We start from the raw sequence: 21,226 nt of genomic DNA, 5'->3' as shown, positions 1-21,226 counted from the left end.
TGGCCCGTTGCCTGAGCGCAACTCCAGTATAGTCCATAACTTTGTATATGCTTTTCCCCTTTTAAGAAAATAAAAAAACGAGCAAAAAGAAAAAAGGAGGAAACAGCCAGATATTTTTTTTTTTTTTTCCTTTCTTTTTCCCCATTGCAAAACCCATTATTCACATATCAAGTGCATATTCGCGAGACAGAGTAGCCTCCATAATATTCTGTATGTTGGCGCGAGCAAGGGAGCAGGACACACATGCACACGCAAAAATTGCACACGCAAAAATTAAAATTAAAATTAAAAAGGAAGGAAAGGAGGGTTACTGTTTTTTCTAGTGCCGCCAACACATATCTTGGATTAACTTGACTGCTGCTTCTTGAATGAAACTCACTTAACTCTAATGAAGTTAAACAAAGATCTTAATTGATTCTGATTTTGACATGCTGTGCATGAACCGCGTCTCCTCTGATCACGCATCACTCATAATTTCAAGTGCATAAACATTCACAGCATGATGTTCGCCTTCTCAGCAGGGAGACGGGTTTTCTGATACTTTTTTTGACGAGTGAATACACCAGGTGCCGTTAGCACAGAATTATCTGAAACTCAAGGGTGCCGGAAAGGGAGATGAAATTCAAATCACGCCCTCACTAAATGACCTTTACAATCCTGCTCCCTATTTTGATACGTCATCTCCACTCTGATCCGCTGCTCAATGAAGCTGAACTTCATTCTTACTCCATCAACGTCAATAAGCAGCACATTTGGAGGAAATTAGGATACGCAGCCTGTACGTGGGGTGAGTGAGTGAATGAGTGAGAGAGTGATGGTGAAGTGTTGATCAATGCTTCCGTGGAGTATTTTTCTGCTGAGTGCAGTGTTTTTTGTCTCGAACACACAAAAGCACAGCATGAGTGGCACTGAGCTTTTGTGCTGATTGTATGATAAGCAGTAATATGTCATTTCTTCATGAGACAGAAATAAAGAAGCATTATGTAATAGATGGCTGGGGAACAGCAATAACATGCAATTTAATGGATATTCTTCCCAATTGTATTTTTTTTTTTAATGGAAGCAGAATCAGTCTATTCATTTTTTCATGAAAGGTTGAATTATTATCTTTCTATGCAGTTATTGTGTGAAATCGAAATCATTAAGATCCCTTTTGCATGGACGAGAGCCATAGTTGTTCTGCTGCGGCCAGCATGATATAACAGGCAAAGTTTTAATGGCAAAAAGAAATTGTGGAGGAAAAAAGAATACTACAAGTTCAGGCTCATGTAGGGAGGCCCTTGTGCGCCAAACCTATTGGTTAGGGGTGTGCTATATGACAATATTAGATCATGAACGATTAAAATCCTGATAAGGATAAACAGATGATGATGGATGGATGTTTTCCATGGAGTTTGCTGGAAGTGATGATGTCGTACTGTTTTATGTGGAGGAACGACTGCGCTGGACTCTGAAATAAATAGCCCTTTAATCGCCCCTACGTTATTTTGCCAGCAACTGGTCATATGGTAACTTAGCAGGCAATTCAGCCTTTATGTGCTCTGAATACTTTAGCATGCAGTTAACACACCAGTTATCATTTAATTTAGTGTTCATTAGCTCCGTTGTAAGAAGAAACCAATGGGAGTAACAAGCAAACCGTATTTTCATTTCCTTTTAAATAAGTGCTGTGCGGTGGATTCCATTTATGCCCATGAGTGTTTTTTGGAAAAGTAACTGATAATTTGAGAACTAGAGAGAGAAGGAGAGATTGTTTTAAAAACAGACAAATTCCCAGCTTCACAATGTACGTACGGTCCACCTTAAGTAGTTAGCACATTATTAGCATTCGTAGTTCAACACACAGAATTGCGTTATTATTATTAGCTATTGTGGTTGTATTATAATCAGCTATAAGCCTTTAGCTGTAGCAGCTTTGTGAGGCAGCTCTTAAAATAGTACTCTACCAGTATTGCATTGTATGATGCATTTTCTTTTCTTTTGTTAAGACAAAAGTATCAACATTAATGCTTCCTGTCTGGTTGCGACATTACCCACAATGCAACATATCTGTTCGACATTTCATAGCAATCCATCCAAAAACTGTTGAGATATTTCAGGCTGGACCAAAGTGGCCTGACTGACCTGACTTCCCATCCTGACGTATAAATAATTTGGACTGTATCGCTACTGTGCATTAATACTTTATAAATACCCTTAAAGAGAATTAGAAACGCCATGTCCCTAATTTAATATGACGCTGATTTTCATGCCAATATCTAAATGTCTGGTGTGTATTTTTATTTCAGTAGACCACTTCCAGCTCCATCAGCTGTATCTGATATGCCTTGGCAGAGATTATTTCCTGTACACAATCCAATTGAGTTGCCCTGAAAAGACCCTTGATTGCTACATATTTGCAGAACAAGGCATCATGGGAAGACGGGCTATTTTCACAGACCTCTTAGGGATCGTTGGATTGAGTTGATGCCAGGAAATGTGCTCTATTGGTGTGTAATCAACAGTGAGGCTGAAAAGCTGCTTTCAGTGAAGGCCTGGATGAGACATAAGAACCCCTTTTTAGTGATGGATTTTAATGGATTTTTCCATTTGTTTTTTAATGAAAGGCCTGTATCGGAATAAAACGATTGCTTCAACGAAATGCCACACACTTTAATATAATTGTATAATAGAAGTAGCACTGCATAAAGACACAATCAAAATATATTTTTAAAATACCATCCAGATATCGAGTGTTTCAGAGAGGCTTGTTTCTCATATGTTGCATTTTCAAGCACAGAAAGATTAAACAGACAAGAAAATCATCTTTTTTTTTCTCCTACTCTGGCAAATCATTGGATTTAAACGGCACGTCTGAATTAATACAGGAAACGAGGCTGAAAAGACACAACAGGACCGCCTCAGTAAAACACATAAAGCACTGAAACGCTGTGAATGAATAATTAAAAACTGAAAAAAAAAAAATGTAAATCCCTCGAGACCCCCTTGAAGAAAGAGCACCTTTTCGTGCATGTCCTCCCTTCAAGGGCATGCTGTGTTGGCTTTCACATACTCCTCTTAAGAAGAAATCTCTTGGCTTTTTCAGCACTAAACACTGAAATGATATCTAGAAGGTTGAATTTGAAAAATGAAAGGTCATGCTTTATTTTGCCCACAAATTACAGTGTTTTCATACAAGGTAATACATATCTGTTTTAACATTGAGATGAATATACAGATTTTTTTTGTGTTTGTACTTTATAATTATGCCAGAATAAGTCATGTTGACCTTGACGTGAATAAACTTCTTTATGTTAGAACCAACATGCCCAACTCTTTGTAGTCAATCTGAGTCTCTTTGTAGCTGGTTTTCATCTCTCTGGAGATTTATGGTCAGTTTATGTCTCTTTATATTCATTTTATGTTTCTTTGTGGTCATTTTCCATTTCTCTTCCTGGTTGAGTCGTGAGTCTTTGTCACTCTGACATTTTTTAGTTGAAGGCCAGGGCGGCCAATGAGGATTTGGGCCCCTGGGTCTGTGTCTGCTAGGACTGTTAAGTAATCCATCCATGTGGAAGTATTATGCTATACTTGGTATATACTATAATAATTACACTGTAGTTTATGGGCTGTAATCTGTTATATATTGTGCTGAAAAATATGCTTTTGTTCATGTGCTCCATGGGTATTTTCGAGGAAACAACAATCTATTTGTGTTCCACATCTGTATCATCATGTGTCCATCATAAACTCACCAACTAATAGCCACGTCCCAGGCTCCACCTGGATTACATTTCCATGCGCATGTCCCATTTAAGAAACAACGTCTTCAGTCCTGTGTGGGGCATGAATGAGCATCAGCCTTCTCTACAGACAGTGCTGCAAGCTTGTCTCCTCTGCTCTGTCGGAACAATCCTTGATTTTCATACGAGAGATCCTCGCTGACGGGGAGGATGAAAGTCTGCTGATTACAGTGGTTTCGTTCTCTGGGTGAAGTTGGTGTTAATCAGTCATCCGCTGCAGCAGATTCACTCTCCTCCTCCGTGACTCACTGTTGCTGAGAATCTAAACTCCAAAGAAGTTCATAAAATACTGTGTGAGACGTCCGAGTTAAAGATCTTGTGTAGTGAGGTAAAGCTGCTGTGTGGCTTAGCACGGTGCATACATACAAACACACATATAGCATACAATATCAGAGTTCTTCATTTCCACAGGAGCTCCTGTTGGATTGTTTTTGTGGTAAGAAAGATGGCCACCAAGCGTGCAAAACGAGCATCAAGCTGAATATGTCCAACAGCCTGGCTCAGTCATACAGCATGACACATACAGTGAGGCATATGTGAATATCAGCTTCAGTGTCCATAATATTTACAACCACTTTAATCATACTGCAATGACAATGGTAGTTTTTTTTTCTCCCTTATGTCCAGTGGGGACTGTTTTACAAATGTAATCAAGTTCTCTTTACATCACTTTTGTTACATAGAACAGCTCTGACGTACCTTTTAAACACAAACACAGAGACACACACACACACACATGGTGCATCCTCTGTAATTAATGTGTAGAAAACTGAGTTGCTGTAGTTTGACGAGGGCTCAGCCTCGGGTTTGGTTTCACATGGTCTCAGGCTAACCCAGATCCGAAGGCGTATTCATATTACACTGGAGGACCCAGGGTCTTGCACTGTGCAGCGTTCTGTATGAGTCGGCTCAGTATTTACCTCTCTGGAACGCCTGGTGCTCCGCTAAATATATTACCTGCTCTAATTTGATAATGTGCAGTTCTGCAAACTCAAAAAACTTCAAATAATCGATGAGGCACTTCAAAAAGCTGTCTTTCCACAATAATATGAAAAACACTTTAAGAGCCACGTTTCTTTGGCGTCTAATGGGTTTCCATTGTAACAATCAGTGACACATGCTGACCAGTGGCACACAATGCCTAAAAAAGAAAACATGGCTCATGGTTTGGTGTCTTTTAACAACGTTGTGGAATGAAGAGTGAGAAGGGGCCACTGTTGTTAGAGACTTCCTGTTGGAATGATTCTGCAGGACATCGTCTGTACTTTTCCTCACCCAAGGATATTATCCAGAGCCTAACAGATGAGTTAGCAGAAGGACTGTAAAATGTCTATCTTCAGACAGAAAAGACAAATTCAAACAACAGTTTTGAATGAGGTGATTGTGCTGTGACTCAAAAGCATGCAATTGTAATCTTAAAAAAAAGTCTACCAATTGATTTAATACTGTTGAATTCTGAGAGTACTTAAGTTTTGGACTCCACAGGTTTTTAATTATGAAGGAAGGAAACTGCAGCTGATTGAAGTAATCATGTCCTGCAGCTACAGTGGCTTCATCTTCTCTTCTCTGGTCCAGCTTTAATGAACAGCGCTTATGTGGAACAGAGCATCCAAGCAAACATACTAACCCGCAAGAAAAACACCATGCACACCCGCTCACGTCTGATGGCTTCGTCACTGTAGTTTAACGTTGCATTTCAGTGGGAAAGTTTCACGTCACCGTCCACACCTTGGACTCAGACGTTGGTGCAGTTGGTCGAGGGCGGCGTCTCCGCTTTGCTGCGGATCTCCTTGATGTCGTTGAGAGGGCAGTCCCTGGTGCCGATCTTGCATTTGAACACCTGCTTGTAAGCCTTCCTGAAGTTCTCGGACAGGAAGGCGTAGATGACCGGGTTGACCGATGAGTTGCTGTACGCCAGGCAGTGGGCGGCCACCCGCAACACGAAGGACGCCTGGTTCAGCGGGAAGGTCCCGAACTCCACCCACAGGTGTACGATGTAGTGAGGGAGCCAGGAGAGGCAGAACACCACCACCACCACCAGGACAGTCTGAGCAGTCTGGGGGCCACAAACGGGGGACAGAGAACAGTGACATCATTAATGCTATGATCAGGTTCAAGACGCACTCCGTTTAAACTCCTTTAACAGCAGATAATTACAGAAATATTTATGTAAAGTACTGAAACTAATCTGTATACACTAGTATATGAAATACTCGTTACCCGTATCTGTATGTTACTATGAAGCCTAGTGTATGCAGATAGCATTAGCATTGTGCTAAGTCAATTGTGGGCAACGTTCCTTGTTGTTTATTTTGTTTTTGGGTTTTTCTTAACAAGATTATCATATTGCCACATATTGCAGATACAACATTAGCATTCATTTGGAGTTAAATATCCTTTTAGCTCTGTTTACAAACTACTGAGAATCTGACTCTTTAGCCACTAAATGATCCACTCTGTTGACCAGCCAGTGAGTAATCATGTCCATCTGCCATGAGGTTCTGGGCACTTATCTGGTTTGAGTTTTTTCATAACAAACACAGTTGCCTGCTCTGGGAAAGGTTGATAATATGTGGAAACCCATCTTCTAGCTCGCCTAATAGTTCTTAATTGTTACTGTGAGTGACCCCGTTCACCCTGCATGGTGCACATAGAGTTTGCATTCCTTACACTACCACTGTTTTGTTATCTTGTTTTCCTTGTGTAGCAAATGGTTACACAACTGCATCTCTTTGTGCATCCCTGTGTGTCCTTGAATGATCCTATTGCAAATTCACTCAGCACATCCAGCTGCATTGCTGCAGATGTTTATGTTGCTCTCATATCAGAATTATTCACTTGAACAGTACGTACTATCGATGATCTGGAACACAAAGAAAAGGATGTAGAAAAAGCCTGCCAATGTAAAGTCCGAGAACATATAAGACACAAACATAAGATGTAGTCCAACAGGATGTACTGAAAGCGAAGACTGTGATATCTTTCATTCAAAATGTCATAGCTCAATGTGACAATTATAGCAAACTCATTTTATAAAATGTCTCAGAAAAAGTGCTTGATTTCCAGCCATATGGCAGCAGTCAGCAGCCATTTTCAGCCGAAACACTGTGCACTACCTGCTTGTCACCAAATGTCAGACAGACAAAGTTAGGTTACGTGGCTGAAGAGCCAGATATTTCCCTCCGGAGTTGATGGAGAGCCAAACCGAGCTAAAAGGAGAGGGACTGTTAGATTTGAATTCCCCAGGTGGCCAGAAACGAGACAAAACAAATGCTAATGCTGCACTGTGTGATGTGTAAACAGGAAACTGTTTGCTAACATGTTCACATTAACGACTTCATAAGGCGACGATATATCAGTGTTGCATTAAGCGCTTGTTACACAGCCCCTTGGCGGCCAAAAACTCTCAATTAAGAATATTAATGTAGTAGAATGAACACGGAAGAAAGTCAATATGGCAAAAAGTTGTACAAATCTTCCAAGCAAAATAAAATAACTGGGGGGACAGTTGTGGCCTGAAATGTTCCACTCTCCGCAATAATGATAGCATTTTTGTGCAGTCCCATGACATATCTCGTGATCATTTCAAATTCCAAATTCTCACAGTCAACATAAATATAATAAGGTCAATATTGGCCAGAGATATCAGTCCCATTATGATGAATAAGCGAGCGCACGCACAAACACACATCCACCGAGACGCAGAAGCCAGTAAGAGGTTCCCACAGCATGTTAATAAGCACGCTATGTTTGGATAGCCTCCACAACACATTCATATCTTCACCTCAAGTCCCCGAGAGCCATCAGTTAGGCTAATATAAACAGCAGCGTCGCCATGGGAAGACAGAACTAATCAAATCCTTTGCCTTTCCTCCCCTCCCCTCCACCCACAAGCTCTCTACTAGTCATCCTGCGTTGTTGAAATCCAGCTGGTCAATGCAACGCATGGAACAATTGATTAATGGCTGCCGAGATGCATTTTTGACATATGTATTTTACAATGATCCACCTTATTGTGTTGCACAGTTCAGTAACTCAAGTGATGTTAACGCTGGATATCAGGACACGAGAAATTCCTTTTTTCCATAACGCCTTTCAAACAAGTGGTATCAGGGGCAATTCTAGTTGACAAGGTCTGGCCCAGACCATCTGGGGGTCATGTCAGGGTGTAGGCGTTTGCATAGCGGTCCCTGCTGTTCTGCCTGCACGACTGCCTAATGGAGGCAGTGGTCCTTTATATTCAGAGGAGTAAACAACAAAAAACCACTAAGGAGTTTGAATCTTGCCAATTCACAGCATCACATTCACTCATTCTGTTGGGCTGTTTGATTTTCACCTTTACTCAGCTTCAAACGGTAATGAGTCTACTCCATTGTATTCAAGTTAAGGCATAAAAGCCTCCCGCTTCATCAAACAGAATTGTATGCGTGTTGTGGATTTACAGCTTTGCTGTTCAAAGTATTTGTTAAGGCTACTAGCAAAAATATTTTTTCAAGAACAAGCAACAATTCACCTTGTATTTTGTATTTTGTGGTGGGTAAAACAGGAGGTTTTCAATTTATAAAACTCAGTTTCAAGTGGTAAAAAAAAAATGGCGACTATTGGTTGCGCTTGCGCAGTTTTCATTTTGTATGATTTCGGATTGTTGTGTGCTGGCTTTACCAGTTGGCCACACACACACACACACACACACACACACACACACACACATTAGTCAACTGTCTGTCCTGGTTGATTTGAACCACTCAGTCTACTGATTGCAAATGGCAGCAGTTTCTGCAGTTCTCTCTTTGCTAACGTTACATTAGCATTCTTAGCACAACGATACAAAGCCAGAGAATCTTAAATGAAGTGGAGGGATTTGACTTGGTCTCTCCACATGTTGGCCTATTTCATTCTATGACGCTTATGACCTGTTGCTAAGTGAGGAACTATTTATTCTCTTCTGAAAAAAAAAGAGAATCATTGATTATTTGTGACTAGCTGTCCCATTCCTTCGATGCTTTATTGAGCCCCCAGCTTTTGTTCAGCTACAGTACATTAATATCAACTCCTGGGCAGAGCAATACAAACGTTTTCGTACCAAAAACCTAATCGACGTCACTGAGTGTTATTACAAGTAAGGATGGGCTGGGGCTAGTCAGTTAGCATGCTAATTTCAGTTAACTGTAGCTTCTTCACAGTCTGTTGATAATATTTGTAGTACTTATTAGCAAAACCAGACGAGATGCACTGATTTGCTGCTGTACTGCTATATCCATAATACCATGTGCATATACAAATCATATTAAGCTATTTTCACTTTCAGCTGCAATGAAAAGATGAGAAATCCATCAAGGATAGTTTGAATTGAGGCTTCATTTGAAATCGGCTTAAACAGACCAGAATGCATTGCAGCCATTGGGTTAGCAGACACTTGGAAGACGCTTGGCTGCTGGGCCTAACAACGTGTCTGGCGGAACCCCTTTCCATTGACGTTGTTGATACCTCACTCAGATTTAATACGTGTTTAAAACAGTCCGTTCTGGCATTCGTTATATTTGAACAGTAGCTATCCTATCAAGCTACTTTATGTGTTACAGTCAGCTTTATTGCAATGTTTGCTTGCTGTTTGTCACAAAGTTGTCAGTGCAACAGTCCCTCCGTGTATAATCCATACCCACTCTGCACATAAATCATCCGAATATGTGAAATTCCTGTTGAAGCCTGCTGTAATAAAGCATGTATGCAGGGAGGTGCACATCAAAGCGCGTTCACATTCTCATCATCCCTCCCCACTCAGCAGCGGACCAGCAGTCTGCACTCCTGGATTCACGGCACAAGGCCGCTGTCAGACGGTGCTGCTGAACTGACAAACTGACAGACAATCATTGAGAAGAGAACTTGTTCTGAATGATCTCTGCTGGGAATAATGAAGGCTAGATGGCACTTTGTTTGGTTAATCACCTCTTGACCGTATTCTGACATTAATACATATCATTTTGACCCTCGGGAACAACACAGATGATGGAAATAGTTTCCCCTGACTGCCTGTTGAATTGGAGGAAATGGTTCAGCACATGGCGAAGACAGCTCAGCCACTCAGTGAATAATGTGTGCAGGACTGTAGGTCAGCGTAGCTGTGATATATGGCTTCCTAAAGGCCGGGAACATGACACTTTGAATCAAACCATATGTCGACACAAGAAAAAAAGGCTGCAGCTTAGTGGCATGCCATGCATGGATCCAGATATAAAGAAGGTATTTCAGTAAAGGTACAGGTTGTCTGTACTTTTCTTGAATATATATATATATATATAATTACATTTATTGTCATCGTCGACAGATAATTGTGTAATACTGAATTGTGCAGTGGTCAGTAAAAATGTGTATTTTCAGTGAATCAATGATGATTTATTTTTACAGACAAACTACAGTTTTGTTACATTTCAGGTAACAGTTCTGTGTATCTGTTGTCCTGTGTTTATTCAGTGCTTTTTCACTGATTACAGTCAGGCATGTCTGCTAACATAAGGCAATGACACTCCCATTCTCAACCCTCCACAGTTGAATACATACCTTTTTCTTTGATGCCTCTGACTTTTTGGACATATTTCTTAGTTTTTTGTGCAAGTGATTTAAAACCTGTAAGCAAGAAAATAGATGTAAGATATATATTTTTGCTTGTTAAAAAAAAAATGCATTCAGTGACCCCCCCTGTGGATAGTTGTCCTTACCTTTGCGTAACAGAAGGAGATCAGCAGCAGAGGCAACACGTAACCAAACACAAACGTGCAAACCACATAAACTTTCCTCCGGTTCGGATCTGGCCAATATTCCCAGCAGAACGTGTGATTCTCTCCTCGGTGGAAAATGTTCTGGTAGTACATGACCGGCGACGCCATGGCCAGAGACAGTATCCAGATCACCACCACTCCGATCAGGGCATGCTTGGCCACCCGGATCGAGGAGGACTTTCTGGAGTGCACGATGGCGATGTACCGGTCCACGGACATGGCGGACAGAGTGAAGATGCTCACCAGCATGGACACGGTGAAGAAATAGTGGATGAATTTGCAAATGAAGGCTCCCAGGACCCACGACGGCATCATGTAGATGGTGGACTGGAAGGGGATGCAGAAGAGCAGGTAGGACAGATCCGCGATGCTCAGGTTCAGGATGAAGATGTTGGTGGTGCTCCGCGGCTTCCCCGGTTTGCTCCGGGCCAGCACGGTGATCACCATGGAGTTACCCACCACGCCGAGCGTAAAGATGAGCCCGAAGACCAGCAGCGTGATGAAATTATCCGTGCCGATCCCGAAGAGAAGATTCTGCTCCTCTTCCTCCACCATGCTGAGGTTCCACGGCTCCTCCGGGAGCCAAACAGACACCGATACGTTCATGATTTACTTTTCCTCCTTTGGATGAACTTGTGAAAATGACCTATGGAAGGTGTGTGCGCTGCTGCTGCTGCTGCTGCTGCTGCATGACAGTTCTTTAAAAGCAAGTGTTCCTCCAGACGCTGCTTTCTTCTATCTTTCTTCTATGTTTATTCACATAAGTGACGCGCGCAAACAAAGCGCTCTACTCCTCTGTGGCTCGTGCGTCTCTGCCGCCGCTGCGCGTCTTGGTCCTGGTGCGCACCTGATGCGTCCGTGCGCCGACTGCGCTGATCCACTCTGAAGACCTATTTCTTTGCACGCTGAATTTTCCCCCTCACATAATAGAAGGGGCTGGCCTGTGTCATTCACGTCAGCACCTATTATAGCCCACCACCTCCCGAGAAATGCTGCGGGGGGGGGGGGGGGAGAGAATAATATTTATAAATCATATTTATCTGGATATGTTTGTGAAACCAGTGCAATTTGGTCGCCAGAGCCAGATGCAATTTTCTAAGTCAGACTTTTGACACGCAGTAAATGTTACTGTGCGTATTCGCCCGGATTGCAAAGATTGCTGTGTACTCGTTTGACAGTGTGGCTGATTGCCTTGTTTGAGTTTCATCGCTTCTTAGGGGGAAAAAGGTTTCTAGAAATAACTACAGTTTTGTTGTGGGAGGTCAAATGAGACACCTAATATGAAACAAGGCCTTGATTATAGAGATGACAACAAAATGTTTCATCCTGATTCAAAAACGTTCTTATTTGACCAAAGGGCATTTTGTGCTCCCTCAAGTTGAAGAGTTGTTGATGATATTTTCATGTGAACTATTGGCTTACTGTTCACTGTGATGGAGAACCCTCTGGGCCATGGTTCGCATAGAATAATACAGTATATCTTCAGTATCAAGAGCTGTCTCTAACTTCCACTTAATTTTACTCTACTATTATACTATGCCAATCATTTTTTTTTTCTTTTAGATGAATCTATTAATCGTTAAGTCTGCAAACTGTTCGCTGTATACATAGAGATATATAGCAATTACACGGACAACTAAACAATATGTAGAGAACACTAGGATGTCCAGAAAGTCAACCATAAAATGTTCTCTCCCATTACTGTAGAATAACCTTCTATCTATTTGCTTTGCATTGGTTGTTGTTGTGTATCCGACCTTTGAATAACAATTATGCTGACCATTTAGAGGTTACATTGTAATCACGACCAAATGGATGGATGGCCATTGTTGTGTGCGTGTTCTCCCCTCCGCCTCATGCCAGTACCGTTCTGCTCGCACTGAGCTGCACCTGTGGGCTCCAAAACTCTGGCCGGAGCATAAAACCACTAAATTATTCCATCGTGACCTGTCCTCATACATGCTCTTCAGCTCCTTTGCCATCTCTGCTGGCAGAGCTCGGTGAACCTGCACCTTCTTCATTTCACTGTAATGGGACACAAACCAACACAAAAGATGTCTTTATAGGCAAAAGTCTGTAAACTGTTAGAAAATTGTGAAAACGCAATTTGGGATCAATTAAAATCAAAGGATACACTTAAAACAAAAGCAAATTCTCACAAGCTGAAAGAGGATTACTCATCAATTAAAAATGTAAAAATGCTTGTTAATATGTACTGCATGTACTCTACTGTCATGGTGGTAGATGTACTTCATTCAAAATCTTACTCAAGTAAAAGTACATTTGCATACAAATATACCTGAAGAACAACATTTCCCCCGATGTAATAAAATAGATATAAAGTAGCATGAAACAAATACCTCAAAACTAGAGTGAATGTGGTAGTATCTTTTCAACACTGCCTACTGTCTTGTAGCCATGAATACTGAATCGTGGAATAATAATGAGTCTCCTGCAAACTTACACTTGAGTCTTAAAGTCTGTTTTGTTTCTGGCAGTGAAAGTCATGCTGGGCACGTTTGTCAGTCACAATATGTTGACCCATCCCATAATGACGTGCTAATAAGCTCAAAGACACTGAACAAGCGCTGTAACAGATTTTAATTGTTTTTTGTGATTTGATTGACATGTAATGATTAAAGATTGTATCAGAGATTCTGGTTGCCCTCACTTCCGTTGCGAGATCAAAAACGAACAGAGCCAACTAGCCCCTCCCTCTCGTGTTTTGAAAATCATCATGGACGCGCATTTTCATGAACGTGCCACCCACCCCTTGTCTGTAATTGGTTGGAACACTGTTTATTTTGCTTTTGAGGTGTTGGTAGTACCATTTGTTTTTGTGTGCGATCTCGGAGCCTAGGCTGCCTAGAGAGACGCAGTTTTTTGACGGCCTGCTTATGGGGCGGGCAGCTAGCGGATCGTGAGGTAAAAACAGATGAATGTGATCATTTATGTTTCGGCCCAGAATCGCTGATACAACCTTTAACTTCAACAGGATGTTATTGTGACACATTTATTCTTTAGCCTGCAGAAATTGTTGGGACAGAAATGAAAATGTTTGGGACACTTTGCAGTGGCCGAAACAAGTTGTGAATACAAAATTGACATTCTCAAAGAAAAACAGGTTGCTTCATGCTTCACTGTGTTCACCACCTGGTCACAAAGTAACCATCTGGTGCTGAACAGTGAACTTGTGGGGTTTGAGAGCTGCCTGCGGCAGCTTAAGAGTACTATTTAAAAATACTTTAGATCATTACTTTGCAGGGCGATATGTTGCAAATTATTGCATTTAACTACTACCTTTTATCATTACATGTCAATCAAATCACAAAAAACAATTAAAATCTGTTACAGCGCTTGTTCAGTGTCTTTGAGCTTTTTAGCACGTCATTATGGGATGGGTCAACATATTGTGACTGACAAACGTGCCCAGCATAACTTTCACTGCCAGAAACAAAACAGACTTTAAGACTCAAGTGTAAGTTTGCAGGAGACTCATTATTATTCCACGATTCAGTATTCACGGATACAAGACAGTAGGCAGTGGTGGAAAGATACTACCACATTCACTCAAGTACTAGCGTACAATTTTGAGGTATTTGTTTCATGCTACTTTATATCTATTTTATTACATCAGGGGGGGAATGTTGTTCTTCAGGTATATTTGGATGCAAATGTACTTTTACTTGAGTAAGATTTTGAATGAAGTACGTCTACCACCATGACAGTAGAGTACATGCAGTACATACTAACAAGCATTTTTAAATTTTTAATTGATGAGTAATCCTCTTTCAGCTTGTTGGTTTGTGTCCCATTACAGTGAAATGAAGAATGTGCAGGTTCACCGAGCTCTGCCAGCAGAGATGGCAAAGGAGCTGAAGAGCATGTATGAGGACAGGTCACGATGGAATAATTTAGTGGTTTTATGCTCCGGCCAGAGTTTTGGAGCCCACAGGTGCAGCTCAGTGCGAGCAGAACGGTACTGGCATGAGGCGGAGGGGAGAACACGCACACAACAATGGCCATCCATCCATTTGGTCGTGATTACAATGTAACCTCTAAATGGTCAGTATAATTGTCATTCAAAGGTCGGACACACAACAACAACCAATGCAAAGCAAATAGATAGAAGGTTATTCTACAGTAATGGGAGAGAACATTTTATGGTTGACTTTCTGGACATCCTAGTGTTCTCTACATATTGTTTAGTTGTCCGTGTAATTGCTATATATCTCTATGTATACAGCGACCTTTGCTCTGCTCTAAATATATGTATTGAGTAGACACATTATACTTTTCATTTCCTTCTCTCTGTGATGTGCTTCACTGCACATACACACTTTATTGCATGGAGTGTACGTTAATTATGAAGCTTGACCCAGCAGTCCGTTAGCTTAGCTTAGCAGTAAAGACTTGAGGCAGAGGCAATAGGTTAGCTTGGCTCAGTCCAACGGTAATAGTGTCTGCCTACTAGCGCCTCTAAAACTCACTCATTTAAATATATCTCATTGATTATTCTGTATTTTAAAAAAAAGAAAAATGTGTAAAAATTACAATTTGCTGTTTTGTAACAGTGGGTTATGTGCCTTTAGAAAGTGTCCTCCAGAGCCACAGAAGACATCATACAACAAACTGAGTACGCTGTCCCATCGTACCTCAAATATCATATTGTGTCCAACTAAATCGTGTGTGTGTGTGTGTGTGTGTGTGTGTGTGTGTGTGTGTGTGTGTGTGTGTGTGTGTGTTTGGACAAGCCGGCACTGTACAAGCCAATTTGATTCTCCAAAGGAACGCAGGTTCATATCTGTGGTTTCAAACAGTGGTTGCATCTAGAGCTCCAACATTTGACGATGCATAGTCACATCGGGGACGAGGCCATACTGTCAGTTCCACGTAAACTGGTGCCGTATAGTTTTTGGCTCTGTATTCTGCACAATCTCTCTCAGAAAAAGCAGGTTAATTTTAAGCATGAGTGTACTGCTTTGTCAGATAATGTCAAAAATAAAAAGGCTGTTATCGTTTGTTGAGACTTGTGTGAGTTGTGGTCGAGGAAGCTCACATAATAACATAGTTTTTATTACTTACTCCATGTGTCAGCATAATCGGTAAATGGTAAATGGCCTCAGTAGATAACAGAGAACCAATTCAGGCAGACCTTGAATTAATGTGTGTGAATGTGTGTTAGCCTTCGACTGTTTTATACCGGCCTTTCAAAAGACTTACGTTTTCTCCAGACAAGATAAACTGTTATATTTTGAGGTGACATTTTTTAGCTCTGGGCACCGCGACACATCCTTTATATCCCAACCATCCCACCTATCGGCCTTACCGACCCTGTGAGTGTTTGTGTGAATGATCTGTGTTTATTGCTATGCCTGGCAGAAGTCAGCAGCTGGCTTTGCTCTGTGTGTAAGATGTTATCTCAGCTTGTTTTTCCCTCTTCTACGTGATTAATTCAAAAAGAGTTGAAACCAGGCGACGTTTAATACCCATCTGGTTCCTTGGAGGTCATTAGCTAAATACTGCGAGATAAGGTGCAACTGTTCATACAGCGTCCTAAGGTGCCTTTTGGGAGGAAGTACTTATTTTAAAAGCACATGAACCCCGAGCATTTAGAATGCATTGATGTCAGCATCAGTAAAATGACAGATGTTTCATCTCTGAATTAAAAGCACTGGAATATATTGGATGAACACCAAGGTCGCTGCTTCAGTTATTTTGCTGATTTTATGCTTCCTGTCACAACACATACTGTATTTCCCCATGTATTCATATATAAATATAAATCATACCTGTGTATAAGGATTGGCAGTTCAATGCTGCAGTGGCTAAATGATTAGTTGTTTTTGATTGAAATGTGTGCAACCAATTTACACAGAAGTCTTTACGGGCTGAGACATTTCTAACGTTTTAATGGAGTTGCCTGATTAAGTAAAGCCCTATTTTTAAATGAGCTAGTTGTTACTAAGAACCTACGAAGCACTTTATTCTTTATTGTAATGAAATCCCTTTACGTCTTTGCATCAATGCCTCATGGGCCATGTGTAGGACAATCTTTCCCAGCTATGACGTTAGCATGTGCAAAATTCACTTCAGTTAGCGATGCATTCACGTTCCACAAATGTCATGCAGAAGAACCAGAGGAGGATGTGTATATTTAGAATAAGTGTAAGGCCTTTGTGTGCTTCGGAGTGATTTCATGGCTTTTACTCTATTTCTTACTTCAGAAATCATATTACGCGAGAGTACGGCAATTGCTAAACATCACGGATGTATTCATGAAGGCATTTGCAGCAATGTTTGCCTGATGAAAAGTAACAGTTTGCTTTCTCATTTAAATGCTAAATTGTGAAGTGTCCATTTTGTATATAAGATATCTTTCTTTGCTCAGCAGAGATACCAGAGGCCTCATAAGGCCTTTACAACATCTATAGACCCATTTGTTCATATAAACAAAGCAGAAAACAGTACAGGCTACACGTAACTGAGAAACTTCAAGCCTCTAAAGCATCTAAATTAACCTTTTATTTGAGGATGAGAGGAAATCCACCTTGCTGCTCTATGCATGAGGACTTTCAATCGGTCTAATTGCATTCGGGGGAGTTCAAATTAGAGCAAGACACCTGGATTTACTTCCAGCATGTAATCAAGCAAAACCCCCAGTGATACATAAAAACATGAAATCATGAGTAATGTGTCTGTTTCAGGCCCTTTATTTCACCATGTGTCCTCGTCTGCCATGGAAACCCTGTGATTATTGTGGCGTTGTATCCGTAACTCAGGATGTCATGCTGTCTTGTTTTGAGCAAAGGAATATGTCACTGCGTATATCTTGCAATGCAGTACACACGTTTTTCCTCAACACAGATAGATGAGAAACAAGTCCCCCTTCCCCTGAGTTACTGGGATGGATAATCCATGCTGTTTTAGGCCCATTACATCAACTAAGGCCCGGCTATTTCCATGACAACGAGTTACTGTCTATATGCAGTATATCTCTGTCAAAATCAGTCAGGCTCAAAGCTAATGGGTTATTATTATATGACTGACGACGTTGAGTCATTTTCCCCTGCCTTGGGCTGATCTCCCTCGATTCTGCCAGCCCCCCCCCCCCCTCCCAACATCCAAAGCTAACCTCCCACCGCCCGACTCCCACAAAGCCTCACAAACATATCAGTGAGTCAGGATGGGTTGGACCCGGTCTTCCCGGATACATTATCACAGGCGATTTGATTCCACTGGTCATTGCTGCATCATCGTATTACCCCCCAACAGATCTGATCATCTTTCATCAGGATTGCCATCGTTCTATAAATTGTCATGCGGCAAAACTAGAGCTCCAATAATCACACGGTAAACATTTTACGTGCTAAACATTAGCAGAGCAGTGCTGTTCCCTCACAGAGCCATGAGGTCACAGACTCTAGTCCTCATTGATTGCTCTATTTACGACTAATTGGAAATGTCTCGTTGTATAATGTTTCTTGATACTAACGGCTGCCTGTCTTTTGTCTCGTAGGAGAGAAAGGATGAAACGGCTCACTGTAGCGCTTTAGTAATTGGACTATAACAATAAATGAAATCCAAGAAACAAGAAAAATCATCATATTGATTAATTTGAAATGATCTGTCTAGAATTTTCTCAAAAGGTGAGGTAAATGTAATATATCTGAGCAGAGAATATTGACAGCTGCAGAATCACCACAAAATGAAAAGTAAAGAATTGAAAACTTGTATAGCTTTTTATTTTATTTTTTGTGAACTTTAGAACAAAAATACTCCGTTGCAAATGTTTCAATTCAAACTGTCATGTAACTAAACGTGCATAAGTAGGCTATTCCCTCAGTGGACGTTTTAGGAATCCATGAACAGGGGACAGCAGGGTGGATCATATCCTTGCCCTTGAGCAAGGCACCACCCGCTGGCTGCCTGTATGGTTCACGCAGTCTACCAACCAATCAAAAAAGCAAAGTGACACAGGAAACGCGATGTTTTCAGCCCGCTGTCACCGAATCAAGCAAAACCCTGCAGCCGTTTCACTCATTTTCTGCGGATCTTATTTCAAAATCCCCGTTTCCCGCGTCCGTCCCACCCTCCCCACCGCGAGGCACGAGCTCCTAATCATGCACAGACGTGCACCGACGTGCTTTTTAGCCCACATTTCTTGGCGGACTAAAAGCTGCATTCCGCCCCACCCCTTTACAAACAACATCATCATCACCCACTGTACCTAAATCAGGAAGCACACGAGACACGTTTTTTCTTTTCCTCCCCCGTTTTCTTTTCGTGTTGTTTGTTGTTGTTTGTTACGGAGACGCTTGGTGACATTCGCTGATTTACGGCGGCGGCGGACCATAAAGACGTGAAAAGGCGTTCGCGTTGACGACCACCGTCGGAGGAAGACTGACAGTTGGCTACATCCAGTACGAGGCTCAGCTGTGGATGCATTTGACACAGACTAACCGGAGAAGAAGGGTATGTGCACACAGCCGACCTGGTCGAAATAACACAACAAACATAAGGCGAGAAAGTCGCTGTAAATATAGTTACACACATGTGGTGAATATGTTACTACCACCTTTTTTGTGTGTGTTGTTTTTCGACCGCAAGATACTGGACTCTAACGATGGTGTAAACATGTTATCCACGTCGACTTATTTATTTACGGCGCCGTTTCAGAAACCCGTTAAAATACGCTCAGAATGTCGTGTTCTTGTTTGTCTAAGTCGGTCGGTTTGGTTTTATAAGCATCACCGCCAGACAGTGTCACTGTTTTTGTCATGTGCCTCGACGGTGTCGCCCCACCACCACCACCACCACCAATACTACAACCACCACCCTCCCCTGTCGCCGCCTCTCGGTGAACCAGTCCCCGTTAACAGTAAACGCGATTTAACGCTCCTTTGCTTAGTCGTAATATAACACGCTGTTTTGAATGCGATTCGGGGCCTTATGTTAATCATTAGATGGTTCTCTTCAATTCGGCGCACATAACACACGCCAAGCGCACCTTCCTCCCAATAAAAGTGAGAGTTTTCTAATCGCTCCACACTCTCTCTGCTACCGGAAGCCCCGGTGTTTTGGACGGGGTCAGGCCATGGGAACTACAGGGAAACCGGTTATTTAGTTTAAACTCAATTGAACGCGTGTGTTAAAAGGGGGATCACATGTATGCCGATTTTTTCAGGTGCTTATAACGATTCTTCTAAAGTACAAATCATGTGACTTAGTGCATGGAATTATGCGCACAACCGTTTCTTCTTTAAATTTTACGATTTTTTAAATGGGATTCTGCGCCTATACTTTAGGGCGGCATGTCACTGTCAGTGGTTTGAATACTATTGTGTTTCTCAGTCTTCACCACTTGCTTTTAGCAACCGACCACATAGACTACTCTGTAAAGCCTCGAGGAAACTAAATATTACATCACGCTGCATCCTAAGCGAGGACTTGGCAGCAACAAGCTCCACTTGTTACTTGACGTTACATAGAAACAGTGAAGGCCTGTGACAGAAACCAGTCTATTGGCCTCGCTGAACAGAACAACTGGTGACCGCTGCGCCGTTCGGTCTGCTGAAGAGGAGAACCGCCAAAATGTAAGCAGCATATGGCACCACGTCAAGACACATCTTTTATTTTCATGTAAAACAAGAGCGTGGGTCTGCGTGCTCATTTGCCGTCGCCGATGCAGAGTCTATAAATAAAGTACTCACACACGAGTGGCTGCACTGATTTATTAAAGCCTGCAGCCGTGGATGTCCTCTAGCCAGGAAACGCTCTATCAAGGTAACCTCCGGCTCCATTTGATACAAGCTAAGTGTGGTTTTAGTCACCGCCTTGGCTTTTTCATCCTTCGTCTGCCGATAAAGACAGAACACAACAGGTCACCTTGAGTTGAAACACAGGAATTTTCAATTCATATCAGGTGCACCATGTGACGCTAAAACCGCATTGTCACGGTCACATGTGGCACACACGATTGTACTGATTTTTTTTTTTTCACTTTTGGTGCTGCTTTGAAGGGAATCTCCGGGGTGGGATTTTGTGGCATGTCAGGGAAATAGAAAGAAAAGGCTTATATTGGCTTATACGTAGCGGGAAGTTGAACCTCTAGTTTGAGGAGGAGCCTCTGTTGCCCTGCAAACTACCTGAGACGGAAAGGCAGCAGGAACGCATTCTTTCGCATTTCATTGGATTTTGCCTCAGCCCTGCCTGTGAAATGAAAATGCCAAGAGGTTTGCTCAGCCGTCACGTGTGTCACTCTGCATTCCTTTGTCTTTTCTGTGCAAGACAAGCTCAAACCGGAAGGCCTTGAGTGTAGTTTTTGTAGACAGGCAAGTGAAAAATCGGGGTGTATTGTTAGAATGTTCCATACCAAGGGAAGTTCTCCATTACGTGCGTGACTGCACTGTATCCACGTTTAATATAGGTGATACGCTGAGGTTAGTCAACTTCCGCCCTCGCCAACTTCCTCTCTCCTCTCACTTCCCCTGCTGTCTGCGCCTGTTCTTGGCAGACAGGTTGAGTCACATTACCTGCTATGAGCACCTCCTCTGTGACGGCGTTTCGCCCAAGGCGTGGTGCTGCCAGTCAATGCAGGCTGCTAACGCCGTCATCTGTGGAGGTGTCTCAGCCCGCGGCGTGTCGGCTCCTCACGGGGATCACAAC

General features: G+C 42.0%; 2 protein-coding genes across 2 annotated transcripts in view; one reads left to right on the top strand and one right to left on the bottom strand.

Annotated features, from left to right (window-relative positions):
- Positions 1-5,498: 5,498 nt before the first annotated feature.
- Positions 5,499-11,248, bottom strand: LOC311025147 (galanin receptor type 1-like). Its single transcript, XM_084027895.1, has 3 exons — positions 10,499-11,248; positions 10,341-10,406; positions 5,499-5,838 (listed from the first exon to the last, which is right to left on the bottom strand). The coding sequence occupies exons 1-3, from the start codon at positions 11,162-11,164 to the stop codon at positions 5,518-5,520; spliced, it is 1,053 nt and encodes a 350-aa protein (XP_083884021.1). The 5' UTR covers positions 11,165-11,248; the 3' UTR covers positions 5,499-5,517.
- A 7,540-nt stretch (positions 11,249-18,788) lies between these two features.
- Positions 18,789-21,226, top strand: part of LOC311024548 (myelin basic protein-like) — a 31,520-nt gene continuing 29,082 nt past the window's right edge. The window contains exon 1 of the mRNA XM_084026994.1: positions 18,789-19,033. The gene's annotated coding sequence lies outside the window, so the exon portion shown is untranslated. The remainder of the gene's footprint in view (positions 19,034-21,226) is intronic.

This window comes from Eutrigla gurnardus (assembly GCF_963514095.1).
Source record: "Eutrigla gurnardus genome assembly, chromosome: 14".
Taxonomy (NCBI): Eukaryota; Metazoa; Chordata; class Actinopteri; order Perciformes; family Triglidae; genus Eutrigla; species Eutrigla gurnardus.
Note: the sequence above shows the minus strand (reverse complement) of the source record. Positions and strands in the feature narration are given on the sequence as shown.